General features: G+C 42.3%; 1 protein-coding gene across 2 annotated transcripts in view; it reads right to left on the bottom strand.

Annotated features, from left to right (window-relative positions):
• Positions 1 to 18,034, bottom strand: part of LOC147106692 (cleavage and polyadenylation specificity factor subunit 7-like) — a 62,114-nt gene that overhangs the window by 42,252 nt on the left and 1,828 nt on the right. For both annotated transcript variants that reach the window (XM_086007735.1, XM_086007736.1), the window contains exons 2-3: positions 6,519 to 6,728; positions 2,535 to 2,638 (exon numbers count right to left, since the gene is read on the bottom strand). In XM_086007735.1, the coding sequence (XP_085863861.1) occupies positions 2,535 to 2,638; positions 6,519 to 6,728 (314 nt within the window). The remainder of the gene's footprint in view (positions 1 to 2,534; positions 2,639 to 6,518; positions 6,729 to 18,034) is intronic.

The following is an 18,034-nucleotide window of genomic DNA, read 5'->3' as shown; positions in this document are numbered from 1 at the left end:
ATAAAAGTTCCCCAGTGGAGTCAGTTATGAGAAACAATGATTAAGTTTGCTATCATTTGGGGAGGGCAACAGCGCCGCTACTAGAAAAAAAATACACTAATATAGTGTGTGATACACTCCATATTTAATCATGTTAATTCTTCCACCAAAAGCTAAATACCAGCAATATTACATAGTAACATTGTAATGTTTTGGACAGAAGACCATTGATCCATCTCGTCTACTCCTCCAAACTTCCCATCAGTTTCCTTATTGTGATTCTAGAAGTAATATTCCTGCAATGGAATAGTCCGAATTTCTTCACCCAGAGAGTGGTGAACCTGTGGAATTTTCTACCACAGAAGACAGTTGAGGCCAATTCATTAAATATATTCAAGCAGGAGTTAGATATATTTCTTAAAGCTAAGGGGATCAAGGGATATGGGGAGAAAGCAGGGACAGGCTACTGAGTTTGGATGATCAGCCATGATCTCACTGAATGGCGGAAAAGGCTCGAGGGGCCAAATGGCCTACTCCTGCTCCTATCTTCTGTTTCTGTATCCTAATAGAAATCATCCAGACCTTTTTAAAACCTGATTTTTTTCCTACTAACCTCCCCCCCACTTCGAATCTGTTCCACAATTTTATCACACTCTTACTAAAAAAGTATTGCCTAAATTTCCTATTTTCCTTTCACTTCAAATTATGTCACCTAGTCCTTAAATCTTGTGCTGACAGAAGAACTTTCCTCGATCTAATTTCTCCACATTAGTGAAAATCTTGAAGGCCTCCATTATGTCCCTCTTCATCCTCCTTTTCCTAGAAGTTAAAAGTCTATAGTAGACATTCTTTCCTCATAACTCAACCCTCTTTGTTCAGCAATCAGCCTTGCAGCCCTCCTCTGAACTCCCTCCAATAATTCTACATTTTTCCCGTAATATGGAGACCACAGTACCCCATATGCAACTTGAACATCACCTCCTAGACTTATAAAACACTCAGCCATACATCAAACATTTTATCTGATTTTTTAACCACCTGTGAACACAAACAACGGTTTTAATGGCCTATCCACCAAAAAGACCCCCGATCTCTTTCCTGCTGTTACCTCAAGCACATTGACATTTGATATGCAATTCACATTCTTATTCCTTCTACCTAACTTTTGCCTGCACGAGAGTGACTACATTTCAAAAAAGTAATTCAATGGCCATGAAGCATTTTGGGATATCCTGAGGATGTGCAAGGTGCTCTTTAAATATAGGTTCTAATCCCATGACTTTATACTTATCTGTGTTGAATTCAATCTGTCATCTCTCTGCTCACTGACCTGGCCTATCCTTGTCCTTTTGCATTGGTTAGCACATTCGTTAGCATCACTGACCACTGCACCCTATTTAGTGTGATCTGCCAGCTTAAACATCTAGGACAATATTCTGTCTTCCAAGTGATTTATAAAAATTAAATATGCTTTCTGCGTGAACAACCCACGTTTGGAAGTTTCGAATATGTAAATGTACCACTGGATTTTTTTATTGGTTCTACAGGACACATCCATCATTACACTTAACTGAACCTTGGGGGCAGCACTGGAGAGTTCCAACCCCGTTTTTGCATATATTTATTTTAAATGTGGTGACACCAAGAAAAATTAGTTGGGAGAAGATAGCAAGCCCAACAATGGAAAGAAACAATCAACATGCAGTGAAATGGATGGATTTTCAATCTACCGGTGGAAGGAACCTGAAGTAATTTAGCCAGAATGACAGAACCCGAGATACAGTGTATTAGTGACATTTAATTTGTGGGCTGTAACCTAGCTGCCTTCTGCCCAGCTTCCCATGCCACTAGCACCCGCTTTAAACTGAACACGAAGATTAAAATAAACAAAAAGGACATTAAAGTTAAATCATAATTCCTTGTCCACAGCCATTCTTACACCAAAAGTAAATCCAAGTAATTTTTATTTCAGATTTCCAGCATCCGCAGTATTTTGCTTTTGTCCAAGTAATTCTTTCAGTGATTTGGATAGCTCGAAGGTGGCACAGCTGGTGCTACCTGGAGGACTCAGGTGCTGATATAGTGCATGTGTCTGCTCTCCAAATAATTGACCCAGGTTTGATCGCCGGCCATCATTTCAAAGCATTTATTCTAGTGTCATCTTAGCTTAAACAGTTGTGAGTTCCGCCAGGATTTCAGCAGGTAAATAACACCGACGTGCACTGCAGCGGACACTCCAACTCAATACCGCTGCATTGTCCGAGGTGCTGTCTGCTTGTGATTTCATTGCACTATTCAAATAACAGTAGTGAGTTAACTGGTTGCTTATTTTATTGTTGGATCTTGCTGTGTGTAAAATGGCTGCTATGTTTGTCTACATCACAAGTCATTGCACTCAAATTTGATTCACTGTATTTGAAGCAGTGAAACATTTGAGACATAATTGGATGCTACAGAAACAAAAGGCTTTCTTTTATTTTTAGTATCTCAAGGAGAAGTTGATATGGGTGTTCATTGTATCCCATTAGCTCAGTTGGATTTTCACATGAACTCACCCTTTAGACTGCCCATTGGCCCTGTTTTCATAGAACTTGATCTCCAACAGATCCTGCACACCCACTGAATGGACAGCGTCAGCCACGTCCTGGTCTGTCGTCCACTGAATGAAACAAAACACGAGGTTAGAAAGTCACTAGCAAATCAAGACAACAACAAAAGGATAAGACTTTTAATTCACCCCAATTTGCTTTCAAAGCCAGAAGTAGTGCCATTTTGATTAAGACTGTATACATTACAGCATATGACGTGCCAACACTTGTGCACAGGTTTATTTTATAAATTGGTTGGGGGGGGGGGGTTCTCAAAGGCAATCCTTGGGGTCATCAAGATCATCGGCAGATTTCAGTATTTGTTGACCTACTAGCACATTATTATTGTTGTTATATAATAACATTCATGCTCCTGCTACCTGCCTTGGCAGTACATTCCATACAATCATCAAGCTCTTGTGTAAAGTAGTTAGATAAAAACTTTCCTTTTACCCTCCTGTTGTATAATCAGTAGCAATGGGAGATATATTAATATTTATATCTTGTCCCTACCCTTTAGGATCTTGATTTGCTTCTATAAAATCAACTCGGAGTCTTCTTTCCTCCAGTGTAAATGTTCCAGGCATTGATGTCCTTATTTGGGTTACAAGTTGGATTTGCTTTTTGTGGTCACACCAGCTGGATACAAGTGCTCTGACTTAAAATTCTTGCATCAAAGCCAGGAGGTACAAGTGTTTAATAACTTCACCGTTTACACCTGACTCACTGAAGTAATTTTGCAGATGCAGCATACAGGGAGTACCCACAAAACTGATTTTACAACTAAATCTACACAACAGACCAGAACAAAGGCTCGATAAGCGGGAATGGAGGCAGAACCAGCAGAGTCCTCTAGGACACCCCAATGTCCTAGTGGCAAATGCACCACCCTGTGCAACACTAAGACAATACAGACCAGAAGGTCCCAGGTCCAATCCCTACTTTGTGCTGACTTAGCTGATCTCAACTGGGTATGACAATAAGCATCTCTCCACAACTCCCATTAATTTTTCTGTTTCCCTCCCCTTTTTCTCTCTGTATGGCTTGCACTTTCTTTTGTCACCTCTGTAGCTGTTTCTAACTTTTTCCCCATTCTTTCTTCCTCTTTTTTGCAAGTCTCCCATCTCTCTCTTTCACTGAGATGCTTATAAACTGTAAAGTTAAACTGTGACGTTTATAAATACTTAGACCCTTGGCGTTGATACAGTCCCCGACAGAAATATAACAGAAATATACCCTCCACTAACAGCCGCCATTTTGAAAACTTCTAGTTTTCAAGACAGAGGATGCAAAGAAAGCCTACTTCTGTAGACACACTTAGAGAATCTTCTTCACAATTGCCATTTGGAGATTTTCAAAACAACTCACAACTCAGAATGTTCTGATTTAAACAATCAGTACTGTGGACAAATAATTATCACTTAATTAAGGCAAAGAATTCAGATGGAATCTCTCCAAATCACTTTCAGAACTTGTTCAATAATAAACACAAAATAAGCATTTCCTGTTGCAAAAGTTTTAAAGCACATGGTAGCCTGGCTAGTTTGACAGATTGGTGTGCAATGTACTATGTCATAGACTAGTACACACCCACGATTCCTCACCCACCCCCCACCGTCCCCTAATTTCACTAGTCACTGTAGCACCTCCCAAACCCGTGACCTCTACCACCTAGAAGGCAGCAGGCGCATGGAAACACTATTACCTCCAAGTCACACACCATCCTGACTCAGAAATATATCGCTGTTCCTTCATCGTCACTGGGTCAAAATCTTGGAACTCCCTCCCTAACAGCACTGTAGGGGTACCTTCACCACTCAGACTGCAGCGGTTCAAGGTGGCGGCTCACCACCACCTTCTCATGGGCAATTAGGGATGAGCAATAAATGTTGGCCTTCTTGAACCACTGCAGTCCTATAAAGACAGCAATCAAAAGTGGGACTTTCCGGTCATATTTCCAAACAAAATTACAGCACAGTCTGCAATTAGACCTTCCAGTTCTTAATCAAGGAGACACTCATCATATTAGACCTGTCACACTTCTGCTACAAGGGATCATTAGAGATATTCTCTATGTCCACCAATACAGGGCAGGAGTTATAGACAACATTCCCTCTAAGCTGCGTGGGACGGGCTTTTCCCATGTTAAGTTCCACGTATGCATGAAACTGTGCACCCAAACGAAATTAGGGGGAACTTTGGTTATAGGGACCCTCAACATGGCACCTGGAAAAGCAGGTCATGTCTTTTCAACTTAGTTGAATTTTTTGAGTAAGTTACTAGGTTGGTGGCGGTGGGTAGCCTGGTTGACATTGTATACCTGGATTTTCAAAAAAGCTTTTGTTAAGGTGTCGCACAATAGCTACTAAAAAAGGTTAATCCTGTGGGAGTAGTGGGCAGATCTTGTAATGGATGAGGAATTGGTTGTATGCTTGTAGGCAGAAAGCTGTTATTAATGGCAGTGGTTCTGCTTGGGGACTGGTTACCAGTGAAGTCCCGCAGGGATCGGCGGTGGGACCGCTGCTTTTCATCTTTACCAATGGTCTGGATGAAACTGTCAGGGTAACTTGAGGTCCGCGAATAATACAAATGCCAGTGCAGGCTTTAGATAAGAAAAATAGACTAGGTGTGATGGAGGAATGGGCTTACGTCTGCCAGATGTAATTTAATATAAATAAATGTAGTGTTATGCACATGGGTAGGGGTAACACAGAGCATGTGCATACAATGCAAGCTTATGAACTAAAGACCATTGAGCGGGAGATTCACAACCAGTGCCATGAGGCTATAGCAAAGACAAATAGATTACCAGGATGTATTGCCAAGACAATCCAATATAAAACAAAAAACATTATACTGTCCTTGTATAAGACCTTAACTAGGCCTCATTTAGAATACCGTGCCCATTTTTGGTCTCCTCACATGCTGAGTGATAGAGGCCCTGGAAAAGGTTCAGAGGAAGGCCACTAGATTGATACCTAGTTTAAATACCCTTAGTTACCACGATAGGTTTGGAGAGCGGGTTATTTTTACTCTAGAAAAGCATGGACTTTGAGGAGATTTGATTAAGGTCTTTTAAAATAATGAAAAGATTAGATCTGGTCCATATGGATATGCTATTTGAGTTAGATAGGTTAGGGAGGACCAGGGGATATTTGTGTAAGTTACGTGAACATAGAACTAGATTAGATATCAGAAGGTTTTTCTTTTCACGGAGTCATCGGCCTTTGAAACGAGTCGCCAGCTCGTTCAGTGTACAGATTTACTGTGATTTCTTGGAACTTGTTTGATTGCCTTCGGGGTTGGAGAGGAATTTCCAAGATTGCTTTTGCCCTCGGGGTTTTTTTTTCCCTGTTTCATGCCTCTCCGTGGAGATTACAAGGCTGCTGATGGGTGGGAGGCAGGCAATGGCGGCCATGGTGTTAAGTTGCACCATAATATGGGACAGGCTCAATGGGCCAGTTGGTCTTTTCCCGTCGGTCATTTTCATTTATTCATATGCACTCGACAGACTTAATTTCATGATGAGAAGCAGAGTTTACCCATAATTCTCAGTGAGCGAAACCATTCCATCACATGTAGGCATGATTGAGCAACTTCACTCGCCCAGTTTGACTCTTAACTTGTGGAGGCAATGGGCAAGAGACAGACAACAGGATTCTAGGAATGGCTGGGAGCCAGCAAGGTTCAGTCCTCTCCAACAGTAGGGAAAGCTGACAGAAGTTATATTTAGGCAGTTTCCCAAAGAAGGACACTTTTCCCCACATCAAAATTGGATAGTCCCAGGCAATTTAGCCAATACACTCAGAAAAGGAGGGATAACAGTAACATTACCGGTTGTCCCATCCAGGCCTCTTGGAAACTTTTCAGTGTATCCAAATGCAGTTGGCATCCATTGGACATATGGCTATGTACATCAGAGTAACATTAACCAGGTTCAGAGTCACTCACCCATGTCAGGTTTCCCACATAGACAGCTTGCCGTTTGCCTCCGTACGTGTAGACTATGGTTGGCCTGGCACTATTGTCCGTTTTCTGTGGCTCACCGGGAGTCCGTGGTAATAGCTCATCATAACTTTGATCTTCATGGTTATTACCATCGGCAGCCGCTATTACATCGTCGTAAAGGTCAACTTGATCATTTGCAACATAATCAGTCTCCTGAAAGAAAACCCACACATTTCATTTAGGACAGTGCCTTTTTCCGTGTAAAATTCAATGGGCTGGTTAACAATATTTATGGTGCATTGCACAATTATATGATGTAGCTGCCATATAATCCTCAGCACACTGTATGTATTATCCTCTCCCCGCAGTTGTCTCCTCTCTTGAAGAGACGGAGTCACACTGAGGGCATTGGATGCCCTCCAAAACCAAACCCAAGTAATCATTCTTCTTGTGTGAGCCGAGACAGTGAGTGTTTGTAGGCTTTTCAACAGTGAGGGCATCACAACCAACCACAATTCTCTCCTCACCTGATATCCACACGTACACTTTCCAACAGGTGTTACTGGATAGTGATTTGAAGTGGGAAACCCGACTGATTATCCCCCCTCTCTAGGAATAATTGTACCACCCTAACTGTTGCCCTAGGTGAAATCAGCTAATAAATGCAGCCTGGAACTCTCTGCTAAGGGTGATTAGGTAGCACATCATATGGTGCATTACCCACTAAACCAATGGTGTTTATCATGGATTTAGGAGAGAAGGCACTGCTTGACAAACATGGTCAACTTCGTTGAAGATATTATTACATATAAATAAAATAGATCCGAGAATCATTGCATTCAAAGCACAGGAGGTCATCATTCTGCAGATCATGCCTGTAGAATCCCTACAATTTATTTTATTTGGACTTCCAGAGGATTTTTGGCAAAGTTCTACACAAAATACTCTTAATTAAACTAAAATTCCTAGGAATCCAGGGTAGATGATGGGACTGGAAAAAAGTTGAAATTCCTTAGTGGGAATATTTTGCAGGATTTAAGCTCATTATACAACAGGGTAGATGAATGGTAAATTAAATTTTAAACTGGCAAATGCGAAGTACTGCATATTGGAAGAAAAAATGAGCAACGTAAGTGCACAATGAAGGGAATAAAAATGGCAGAGGAAGAGTTTGAAAACGACAGAAGATGTCATTATCAGTGTTGTGACAATGTGGAGAAGCAATTAAAAAAGCAAGTAGAATATTGGGATACATAGCCAGAACAGTGCAGTATAAATCTAGAGATTCTACTGGGTCAGATCCACTTAATATGCATAATTCTGGTCGACATACTTCAAATGGGACATGTACATATTGGAAAGAGTGCAAAGGAAGGCAACAAGAATTATCCTGTGTAAACAGGGTGGGCTGCGTGAACAACACCTTGTTTATATAGTGCCTTAACATAGAAAAACATCCTTAGGTGCTTCATTGAGGTGTAATCAGACAAAAATGGAGATTAGATGGGGTGACAAAGAGATGGGTTTGACGGAGGATCTTAAAGGAGGAGAGGGAGGTGAAGAATGTAGGGTCTAGATGGCTGAAGGCACAGCCACCAATGGTGCAATGAAATGAGGGGGGGAATGCACAAGAGGCCAGTCGGAGGAATACATTTCTGGAGGGGAGGGGGAAGTGTAAGGCTGAAGGAGGTTAGAGATAGGGAGGGGCAAGGTTAGGAAGAGATTTAAATACAAGGATCAAATCTCCGCATCTGCCTTGGTTTGTGCGGATGCAGTGTAGGGTTGCTCATAAACTTTGCAGAAGATTGAAGACGGGGATCTTCCGCGTTGGGTCTTTCACAAGGTGATTGTTTGTGACTTCTTGTGAACTCTATTCAGCTAACAGACCTTGGTGTTCTTATTTAGGATTTATTCGCCAGAGAGGCCACAACAAATCTCCAGGCTCAGAAAATTCAAACAGGACAAACGGCAAATAAAAAATCTAAGCGAAAGCAGAACGGAGTTGCCTGGGCTTCGAGGAACAGATTACCAGGACTTGGGAGCCACCTGTAGCCTCAGGGTTGCAGGTTGGACACTCATGATACAGGTGAGGAAAACTCTCTCTCAATCCATCCAAAGGGCTAGAAACTGTTTAATTTGTCCCATGAAAGGAACTGTCTATTTATTCATTTTAAGTTTCCTGACCTACCAAGAGATGCAGGTGCAGGCCCAGGCCAGCAAGCATCATGTGGATGTTTGACAGCCCAATATAATGGTCAGAAATACATATTTTGCTTTCCTTTGTTCCTGTTTGAACCCCAAAGTGGGCGGAATGTATAATCTGAGGGAGAATGCTAGCAGGTCACTAGATCTTGGAAGTATAGTGAACAGTGAGGAGGACAGTGACAGATTTCAAGAAGACATAGACAGACTGGTGGAATGGGCGGACACATGGCAGGTGGAATTTAATGCAGAGAAGTGCAAAGTGATACATTTTGGTAGGAGGAATGAGGAGAAGCAATACAGGTTGAGCATCCAAAATCCGGAGTTCCGGAATCCGGGGCGATTGGTGGCAGGGTCGTCCGGAATCCGTAAAATGTTCCGGAGTCCAGAACTCCAGATTTTGGATGCTCAACCTGTACTTCAAAAAGCCATTAACTTTTGTCGTCTTTTTTTGAAAAATCCTATGAAAAGTGCGAGTGACGCAATAAAGCTTTAGTGTTGCGTTTTATCCTCCTTAATCTGCACAGCTCCACTAAGTGTTTCCGCCAGGCTGCAGCCACGGCACCACACCGCCCTGGTGACCTAGTGTGGGCCATCGGATGATCTGCAGAGCTCGCAGCATCCCTCCCCTTTAACAGAAGGGGAGGGGCGGAGAAACGTGTCAGAGCTATGCGGTACAGCCCAGGCATTTCCGGACTCGGAAGGTGTTTCTAATGTCCGAAGTCCGGAAACGCCCGAGCCCAGGTTGCAATATTTCCGGACATCAGGAACACGCTCCGAGGTCCAGAAAAACACGAAAACCGGCTCGGCCTCGGTCCCAAGGTTGCCGGATTCAGGACGCTCAACCTGTATAAACTAAAGGGTACAATTCTAAAGGGGGTGCATGAACGAGAGAGATCTGGGGATATATGTGTACAAATCGTTAGAAGGTGGCAGGGCAGGTTGAGAAAGCGGTTAAAAAAGCATATGGGATCCTGGGCTTCATAAATAGAGGCATAGAATACAAAAACAAGGAAGTTATGAAGAATCTTTATAAAACATTGGTTCGGCCTCAACTGGAGTGTTGTGTCCAATTCTGGGGACCACAAGGATGTGAAGGCCTTAGAGAGGGTGCAGAAAAGATTTACGAGAATGATTCCAGGGATGAGGGACTTCAGTTACGTGGATAAACTGGAGAAACTGGGGTTGTTCTCCTCAGAGCACAGAAGGTCGAGAGGAGATTTGATAGAGGTGTTCAAAATTATGAGGGGTCTAGACAGAGTAGATAGAGAGAAACTGTTCCCATTGGCGGAAAGGTCGAGAATCAGAGGACACAGATTTAAGGTGATTGGCAGAAGAACCAAAGGCGACATGAGGAAAAACTTTTTTACGCAGCGAGTGGTTAAGATCTGGAATGCACTGCCTGAAAGGGTGGTGGAGGCAGACTCAAACACGGCTTTCAAAAGGGAATTGGATAAGTAGCTGAAGAAAAGGGCTACGGGGAAAGGGCGGGGGAGTGGAACTAGCTGAAGTGCTCTTGCAGAGAGCCGGCACAGGCTCGACGGGCCGAATGGCCTCCTTCTGTGCTGTAACCATTCTATGATTCAATGATTTTCTAGTTCACTAGTTTGATGGTGTTTATTCTACCACTTTCTGAAATCTGAGAAATCATGAGGGCTCATGTCCTATCCAGTAAACCAAATCTAGGATTTATGTTCAACATTAGGCAATGCTACACTGGCAGCTACTACTGGACATATAAAGACACTCTACGATATACTGGGAGCAAGGTCTTGCTTACCGGAATGGTTTTTGGTGCACCAACGACCAATGCAGTACTGAGGGAGCGCTGCATTGAAGTGCCAGCCCAGATTTGTGCTCAAGTCTGGAGTGGGGCATGAACCCACAACCTTCCATCACTGAGCCATGGCTGACACCTGGGTGTTTCACAAGGTTCACTGAACAAAGAAACACAAGAAACTCTCTGGTATCCGGCACTGACGGGACCGCGATGCTGCCGGTTAATTAAAAATTCCGGATGACAGAGAGGGTTATCTACCGAGGCTATTTTTAACAAACAAAGAGTCAGACTCCTGTTATTGAGGTGTTCGGACTTCTGACAGTGCCAAGAAGCCGAGTAGTGGCAGTTTGAAGAATACCCCCACTGACTAACTCGGCCACCGCAGGAGACTCAGACTCGGACTTGGCAACATTTCCAGTTATTGAGGTGTTTTCGGAGTATGAATTTTGCCGGTTAATAGAGAATTCTGGATATTTAGGTGCCGTTTAAACTAGAGTTTCCTGCATATAGGTTTGATTCTCAGGGTGAATTTTTACCTTTACACATTTAACTATCACCAATGACAGCTTTTTTTGGGTGGGAGGTGAAGGAGTAGAAAAGAACAGACAGCTTGTGGCTATGGAAGCAATTTGTGGCGATGAATTAGAAGCATCACTGATATTCAAGTATATTTTCTCTAATGCAGTTTTTTTTATTTAAAAAGCTTATTGGTAGCATCACATTAAATATGGCTAATGACACGAATGGAACAAGAACAAAAAAAAATCTGTGCATTACAGACTGACTTGTCACAAGGTGGCTCAACCCGGCTGTAAAATGTAACCATACCGACTGGTTTGGGCACTAAACCTGTCAAATCTCACTATTCACCCCCAAGGACTAGAAAAAAAATAATTAAATTATAGATTATGTTTTCTTCAACTATACCAACGAACCATCTATTTTCAGGATTCTCAATAATCAGGGTTTTCCCCTTGTTTATAGTATTTTACATACTGAGGCTTATTAGAAAAGTCACAAAAATTAAGGCCGTTTAAGGCTCAAATAGCCTCCTCAGTTTTGTATGGTTGTTAATCCAGCGGTTACTGCCGAGGACCATTCAGCTTCACACAATTTTCTTACAAATAACATCATGTCTGCCATATCTTACAATCACAATTTTTCTCTTGTCTCCAGCCCAGATTCAGAGGCAAATTATAGTGCCCTACCAACATGCTGAATGAGATCAGATGAGCATAGACCTGGAACGTTCGGGTTTATGTCTCAGTAGCACATCAGGTGGCTTTTTTTACCCACTGAGCCATTGGGGCAGCCAAAAAATATATTTTGAAGTCACTCAATTAAATTTCAATGTAGGTCACATCTCCCTTCTGTCTGCAGATGTTACCCTAGCATCCCTCTGGCTTGCCACTTCAATGTCCACGCTGACCTCTCGGTCTTCGGCCTCTTACACTGTTCCAATGAGTGCAAGCTTTAGAAAGTCTCTCATCTTTCTGCTGCCACTCCGCAGTTCTCTGCTCTGAACACTGATTTTAGGCCTCAGCTATGCCTTCCATTTTCTTTGCAATAGGGTGCACTGGTCAAGTGCAGCAGGACAGTCGCTGTTCGAGGGGGAGGGGAGGCGGATTAACATTTGAAGCGTAGAACCTTTATCAGGACACAGTGCGGCTGGGAGTCTGTGCCCACGGCACTGACCTATTTTTTTTCCTTTTCTCAGGACTGACGGACCAACTTTTAATTTCAGCTTTTTCTTTTTCCCCCCCACTTTCTTCATTCCCCTCCCATTTTCTTGCTTTTTTGTTTGTGTGGACCTCTCCCATGCCTTTTCATCCTCCACTATATTCCCATTCTATTGTCCCTTTTATGTTTCTCTATCACCTCTCTGGCGATCTTTTACAGCATCTAACAATTTCCTATTCAGCAACTTGCAAGTCTTTCAATCCGTTAACTCACTCTCCACGATTGGTGTAACTATTGATTCTCTCTTCTCGCCCGTTTTTCAAACCTTACTAAAATACCTTTTTATCTTTTAGTCTTCAGTTCTAATGAAGGGTACACCCCCAACCAGAAACCTGTATGTTCTCTTTACAGATGCTGACTGACCTGGTGTGTATTTCCAACATCTTCTGTTTTTATTGCAATGTAAGATTTCCAGCAATGACCAGAAACTAATAATCCGCTAATGTCAGCAATTTATTAATTAATCCAGTCAGACATCTGCAGACTTCCAGACAGAGGAGAGGGAGGTGATCAGTACAAAAGGCACTGGCCAAAAACAGGCATGATGCTTAAACTGATAGATTTTTTTTGTGTTGCATTATATTAACATTTACTTTGCTGTATTTGAGGCTGCTGAAATACACAGGTTGTGATCATCAGAATGCATTGTCAATGACTGTAATCAATGAGTGAGATCCCCCTTTCAGCTTTGGGTCCTGGGTTCAAGTCCAGGACAGACTGTCTCCTCTCACTACTGGCTGTGTGTTCCACGACATGAATTGAGTTCAGGGAAGTCTCAGCTTTCTTGCAGATACAGACCAACAGCATGAAATCGCCCCATATTCAGTATTAACTGGGAATCTCACTTAAAAATCTCACAAGATGGCATGTGTGGGGAAATTGAAAAATGTCACACTGGTGCAGTAGAGGTTGGGGTTGAAGTAGAGGTTAGGGTTGCAGCAGAGTAGAAGGAGCTCTACTCTGCAGCTAACCTGGAAGTGCTCAATACTGATATCACTAATACAATAATAATAATAATACACTAATAAGGACTGGGGTTGGATCAGCTAAGCACAGCCAGGTGTGTATCTGACACAGGATCTATCAGGTCACTGAAGGAGGGGAAAGTGCATTCATATTAATCCAACCCAGTCCTAGAATATCAATGTCCATGTTATTCTGCTTATAGTGCCAAATTGGCATTCCCCCTACCTCACTCTATGGAAATTAGTAAAGGGATGTTTAAAATACCCTGTTCTGACGAAGGGGCATCGACCTGAAACGTTGACTCTGTTTCTCTCTCCACAGATGCTGCCTGACCTGCCGAGTATTTCCAGCATTTTGTTTTTATTTAAAATACTCAATGCTGTCATCAGGTTCATTTAATATAGAAGTACCAATATATTAAAGGGGAAAAGAACTCGAAGCCAACACACTTTTATACTTTGTTGCATGGTGTGTGTGATATTTTTGATTCATCACTTCAATCTGCTCCCACCACCAGTGATGGGCATGTAATCACCAGTACTTCACCCCAGTGTTACACAAAATGCTCTCTCCAGACACAACCCACGTGTAGAAGGATAGAATCTCTAATTGTACCGATGGGTATTTTAACAGTTCGAATGGATACAGTGCAAAAGTTTCACACACACCACCATTACACTTCACTGAAGTGCCAAAAACAGGGAGCAATCCTGCTGTGGAAGAGCCCAGTTCCACTAACCCATCCAGGTAGGCTTGATTGCAGAGACCAGATTCCCTGCACAAAAAGGTGCATCAAGGCTGGGGTGGTGGGGAGGGAAGGAGAATCAGAGCAGAGTGCAAAGCTATATGGAAAATCCAAGGTCTTGAGTAAGGAACGATGCTCTTCAGAATCTGTTGCTGTCCGAGTACAATCTGTACACTTTCCACACAATGAGTAGAAATCACTTCCTTCTTCAGACAGAACGATTTATTCAAAGTATTCGGCGATCTATTAAGTCATCAACAAGCTCAACATGGCACAAGACAAATGGCACTCTTACAAAGGCACGGTCAAACGTATAATCTAAACATCTGGAGTTATATAACACCGGGCATACTCGCCACACTGCAGGGAAATCCCAACCACCAGCAGACACAAAAATACAATCAAAAATGTTCAATATTAGCTGACACTGCTTCCTGCACAAACCACAAACAAATATTTACGTCAGCTACAGATTTTACAGAAACACTACTGAGAATGTAAAAATAAATCCAGTAACTTAAATCACACCCCTTTCAGGGCTCCCCCCAAGGCTAAGTGGGTAAATACACTGCTTGGTTGTGGGATTGAGTTTTACAGACCAAGATGATTCTAAGTTCAATCCCTATGCTGATATGTCTAGAACTAGGGGGCATAGTCTCAGGATAAGGGGTCAGCCATTTAAGAGTGAGATGAGGAGGAATTTCTTCACTCAGAGGGTTGTGAATCTTTGGAATTCTCTGGCTGTGAATGCTGAGTCTTTGAGTATATTCAAGGCTGAGATCGATAGATTTTTGGACTCTAGAGGAATCAAGGGATATGGAGATTGGGCGGGAAAGTGGAGTTGAGGCCGGTGATCAGCCTTGATCTTAGTGAATGGCGGAGCAGGCTCGAGGGGCCGTGTGGCCGACTCCTGCTCTTATTTCTTAAGTTATGAACTCAAACCTGCAACAGGCAGCAAAACACAACATTCTGCCAGACCGCAGTAATCAGGATGTTAGTCCTTCTTCCAGCTTTCTCATTCAAAACAATGGTATAAACCAGTAATAGAAAGATTTCCATAAAATACTAGCAGATCTCCTGTGGAATTGCTCAGAGGAAACTCTGTTTTATAACAGCAGCAGCACAGAACACCATTTTAAGTTAAATTGGAAGAATTTACATTTTAAAAATAGATCTAAAAGGATTTTGCAAATTCCATTCAAAACTAATGAGTTAACTTATTCCGATGAAGGGTCCCAGACCTGAAACGTTAACTCTGTTTCTCTCTCCACGGATGCTGCCTGGCCTGCTGAGTTTTTCCAGCGTTTTCTGTTGTTACAGGAAACTTTTTTTATCCGGCACCGACGGGACCGGCGTGGTGCTGGTTGATCAAAAAGTCCGGATTACAGAGAGGTATACTTACCAAGGTACGAGAGCTCCGTACACGGCCACAGGTGCAGGAGCCCCGGTTACACGGCACTTGTGCAGGAGTCCCGGTTACACGGCCACAGATCCAGGAGTCCCTGTTGCACGGCAACAGGTGCAGGAACCCTGGTTACACGGCCACTAATATATAGTAAAACTTACCTGAACCTACTCCTGAATTTTGCCGGTTAAGAGAGATTTCCGGATATTTAGGTACCGGTTAAAAGAGAGTTTCCTGTATTTCAGATTTCCAGCATCCGCAGTATTTTGCTATTATATTTGAGTTAACTTATTTACTAGTTTTTTTTATTTTAAAATTACCTTCCAATATAATAATCAGCAGATGAAGCTTAACAGAGTCTGTTCCAATGTGTTACTTTCTGATACAATACATAAATAAATAAATAAATAGCATAGATGCATTTAAGGGGAAGCTAGATAAGTACAGCCAGGAGAAAGGAATAGAAGGATATGCTGATAGGGTGAGATGAAGGAGAGTGGGAGGAGGTTCGTTTAGAGCATACACATTGGCATAGACTAGTTGGGCCAAATGGCCTGTTTCTGTGCTGTAAATTCTAGACAATTATACCGTGTAACAGACATACTGTTAAGTACGGTGGAGCTGTGTTTAATCTAGCTGTGTTTGAGGACACAAAGTCTAATTGCTGTAAATAAATTAGAATTTAATTCCCGTCGGCGAGGAAAATTTGTGGTGCTCCAGATGCTTGTAAATTTCCAGCTCAACCTGCAAACTTCCCTCACCAACAGAAATCAACCTATAATAAACCTCAGAATAAAATGACAACCTTTATTTATCAAATATACATTTGACACCTGGAACATTGAAGTATGACACACTCTCAACATTTTTATATAGAAAGAATAAATTAATTTATGAAAGAGCTATCAAGCCTAAAAATGTTTTCACCTCAGCCATGATTCTGGGTCCACAGCACTGCTCACCGAGCAGGCATTCCAAGCAGTAAATACACTTCACCAGGCCAATAAAACTGCAGACCAGGGATGTCCAACCTGCAGCCTAGAGTAAAGTGTGCCCAACCATCCCCGAGACCGGGCAATCTGGACCTTGAAGCCCAGCTGACGAAGTCCTATTTGCCATTATATTTCTTATTTGGTTTGTCCTGTTTGAATTTTGAGAGGCTGGATGTTTGGAACAGGCTGTTGCTAATTGGTGGGCAAATTCTAAACCTGAACACCAAGATGTGTTCGTATCAGCAATGTTTGATATATACAAATTAATGGGAACATGAATTTAAATTCGTACATGACCCGAGGCTCCATGATACGTTTCTCTGCAGCCCAAGAAAATACAAGCAGAGATACACCTGCTATGAGCAACTGAAAAGGTATGTAATAAGTTGGTTTGATTTTAAATTAAGTACAAAATTCTGTTAGAATTCTCTAATTAGTTCATTACAGAAGCACCTATTGCATGCCTAATTTAGATTCCCTGCTGAGAAAACAGCTGGAGGACTAAAGTAATATTTAAAGGGAAGGGGAGGTCCCAGATCATCATCTGCATTTAAGAATGTATATTTCAATTAATGCAAGTCTTAGGACAGGACTGGGAAAAAAAGCCATTGCAAGCTGATCCAATGGTTCCATATAGTCGCTCTCAAAACCCTCACTTGCTTCTTTCATTATAGAACTATACAACTCCTTCTGAAGTGGGATAGACTATTGGCTTCCACTGGGTCTCAAAAACAATTGTTTCTCTAAAAACAAATTACTGATTTTTTAAAAATCTTTTTGAATGGAACCTTTTTTTTCATCTATCATTATTATTATCACTTTTTTTATTCATCCCATCATGTTGCACCTGCAATCTTACTGGAATTTTTTGAGATGTAACTGGTAGAATAGATAAGGGAGAACCAGTGGATGTGGTGTATTTGGACTTTCAGAAGGCTTTCGATAAGGTGCCGCATATGAGATTAGCGTGTAAAGTTAAAGCACATGGGATTGGGGGTAAGGTACTGTCTTGGATAGAGAACTGGTTGGCAAAGAGTTGGAATAAACGGGTCTTTTTCCGAGTGGCAGGCAGTGACTAGTGGGGTACCGCAGGGATCGGTCCTTGGATCCCAGCTATTCACAATATATATAAATGATCTAGACGAGGGAACTAAATGTAATATCTCCAAGTTTGCAGGCGACACAAAGCTGGGTGGGCGTGTGTGCTGTGAGGAGGATGCAGAGAAACTCCAGTATGATTTGGACAGGTTGGGTGATTGGGCAGATGCATGGCAAATGCACTATAATGTGGATAAATGCGAGGTTATCCACTTCGGTGACAAAAACAGGAAGACAGATTATTATCTGAACGGCAATAGATTGTGAAAAGGGGAAATGCAACGAGACCTGGGTGTCCTTGTGCACCAGTCGCTGAAGGTAAGCATGCAGGTGCAGCAGGCGGTTAAGGCGGCAAATGGTATGTTGGCCTTCATAGCGAGAGGATTTGAGTAGAGGAGCAAGGATGTCTTGCTGCAGTTGTAAAGAGCCTTGGCGAGACCACACCTCGAGTATTGTGTGCAGTTTTAGTCGCCTTATCTGAGGAAGGATGTTCTTGCCATGGAGAGAGTGCCGCAAAGATTCACCAGACTGATACCTGGGATGGCAGGAATGACGTATGAGGAGAGATTGGGTCGATTAGGCTTATATTCG

This window comes from Somniosus microcephalus, chromosome 15 (genome assembly GCF_052327205.1).
Source record: "Somniosus microcephalus isolate GS21.2 chromosome 15, FLI_Smic_1.0, whole genome shotgun sequence".
NCBI lineage: Eukaryota > Metazoa > Chordata > Chondrichthyes > Squaliformes > Somniosidae > Somniosus > Somniosus microcephalus.
This window is presented reverse-complemented; position numbering and strand designations above follow the sequence as displayed.